At 49.9% G+C, this 2,356-nt stretch overlaps 2 protein-coding genes across 2 annotated transcripts; both read right to left on the reverse strand.

The window, feature by feature from the left end:
• Positions 1-434: 434 nt before the first annotated feature.
• Positions 435-1,064, reverse strand: Pmar_PMAR010337 (hypothetical protein; the record flags this gene model as incomplete). Its single annotated transcript, XM_002768621.1, has 1 exon — positions 435-1,064. A coding segment is annotated over one exon (630 nt), but the record flags the coding sequence as incomplete, so codon positions are not given.
• A 417-nt stretch (positions 1,065-1,481) lies between these two features.
• Positions 1,482-2,135, reverse strand: Pmar_PMAR010338 (conserved hypothetical protein; the record flags this gene model as incomplete). The annotated part of the gene is made up of 1 exon (XM_002768622.1): positions 1,482-2,135. The coding sequence occupies one exon, from the start codon at positions 2,133-2,135 to the stop codon at positions 1,482-1,484; it is 654 nt and encodes a 217-aa protein (XP_002768668.1).
• Between the last annotated feature and the right edge of the window lie 221 nt (positions 2,136-2,356).

A 2,356-nucleotide genomic window follows, 5' to 3' on the forward strand; every position in this document is an offset into this window, starting at 1 on the left:
GTAGTAATCCACTCGAACGACTCGTATAACAGAAAGCGGCAACCCGCACGCACAACAATGGAGCAGCACGCATGCGACAGGCTCACGCATGCGACAGGCTCACGCATGCGACAGGCTGCACGCATACACAATGTCAGTGGAGCATCCTAATCCAATATACGCGGAGAATGATGATGTTGTTTCGATCTTTGCTGCTATGCCGACGAACGATTGCCTCCTGAATAGCTATCTTGTGGACGACCCCGAGGACGTGGATGCCGAGCCCATTCTTCAAACCCTCTGTGCGGGTAACTGGGACCTCGGTGGGGTGAGTGCAGATTTTCTCTTTTTGCGAAGATATCTTTATGCTGCCCAAGGGTCCCCAAAATCTTCATAACCACATTCAACTGCAAGCGTGATACCGGGAAGAAGTCGTCACCTATCCTGCGCCCCACCTCCGCTTCTTCTAACATTCTCTCACATAATCGGAGATGATGTTCCAAGGAGAACTTGTCCTTGAGCTTGGGTAAGTCAATCTTAGTAATAGTCTGCGCAGTGATTGCCTTACTGGTAGACACCTCAGGGGCCAACGGTGGGGTCGCATGCATGATTCCACCTTCCTCTTTAGCCTTGTCCGCGCAACCTTGGTCCACTCCTCGATGTTCCACAGGACGCAGAGCTGGTGGGGTTGCGGGCGGGTTCGAGCTGGCCGTTACCCACCCTTCGTCATCGCTCCCCACCGTCCCCGGTAACACGTCGAATACTGTAGCATACTCCACCGCCTCCTCTATCTTCTCGAGGGCTCGACAGGCCTTATTCGCATCGGTCCAGACGGCTGTCTGATATGTAAGGGTCTGATGGCGCTCCGCTCCCTCCACGCCCTCCAGGTGCTCCTCGGCGATCTGACGACGAGTATCCTTAACAACATTATGAGCCAGAGTTCTCTTGCGACGGAAATTCGATAAGGTCTGCTTAATGCGGTCTAAGCGAGCATCCTTAGCCAACTGAGTCAACTCGGCCCATAAATCCTGGTCTTCGAAATCTTCGGCCCGTGGGACCAACTTAGTGTAGTCAGGTGTCGCCATATAGTAGATTTACCAACACGGAAGACAAGTATACAGGTAAGAACCAACTGACAGATCCTTGCTAGTAGTAATCCACTCGAACGACTCGTATAACAGAAAGCGGCAACCCGCACGCACAACAATGGAGCAGCACGCATGCGACAGGCTCACGCATGCGACAGGCTCACGCATGCGACAGGCTGCACGCATACACAATGTCAGTGGAGCATCCTAATCCAATATACTTCTAAGTGAAAAAATTCTTGAGCTCAGCTGAGGAAAGCCAACACATATTCCAACACTGCTACTAGGGCTGCAATTTCACGGAGTTGTGGAATCACTTTCGACCCGAGAGCTCTGACAGTGACATAGATCTCAGAGTAGCATTATTGACGTAGTAGTTCCAGATACCACATTTTCCGGAACTAGCCCTGAATATTACATTATAACAGAACAGAGCCAGATAAGAATAGTCCTAGTAGAATCAAGCATAGTGGTGTGGATAGCAGAGGCAGAGTTAGTAACATTAACAGCGCAGATATTATACGCGAAAGTGTTCAAAGCATAGCCGAGGACACCACCAAGGACCATCTTAGAGTCGCCCATCATCGCAAAAGCATCTGAGGCGTTCTCGAAGACCCCACCTACGTCTTTGCCCGGTACATGTTGCATCACTGGTAGTACTATACATGCCATCACAAGGAGGCCCCAGATACCTTCAATGCCTACTAGAGCGAGGGGTGGTACGGCACCGCCCTTCAAAAGGAATTCCTCTACGACGTATTGGGAAGCACACACAACTTGGCTGCCAATGATAAAGCAAATACCGGTAATAACTTCACCAGCAGAAAAGCTCACCGCTTGGGAGTCTCTCGAGAAAATCGAGGAGGACCCGACCAGGCTAAGGGCGATAACACAAATAATTACACCACCCCAGTGATTTCTGTACATCTTGCGTTTTAGAAATATCACAGACAGAGCTGCAGAGAAAACTATGATACTTCCCTTGAGCATTTGGAATACAGAAACGGGCGTGTAGACCAAACCGACCGCCTGGAATGAGGTTCCAACCAAGTCGAAACATACCGACATATCGATGCAAATACTCATGTTTGGTTCGACTCCTCCGACTTACAGTAAGTCACTTACTAGGTTCTATGGTGGCTACCCAAAACGGCAAGCCGGTTCTCAGGAAGCAATGGCGATGGACCCACCAAGAACGTGCACTACAAATTAACGTCAAGGAACTAACCACGGCTTACAATGCACTATCTACACTCGTGTCCTATAAGCTTGACACTGGTCAACAATTC

The sequence above is a fragment of the Perkinsus marinus genome (genome assembly GCF_000006405.1).
Source record: "Perkinsus marinus ATCC 50983 genomic scaffold scf_1104296967758, whole genome shotgun sequence".
NCBI classification, from domain to species: Eukaryota; Perkinsozoa; order Perkinsida; family Perkinsidae; genus Perkinsus; species Perkinsus marinus.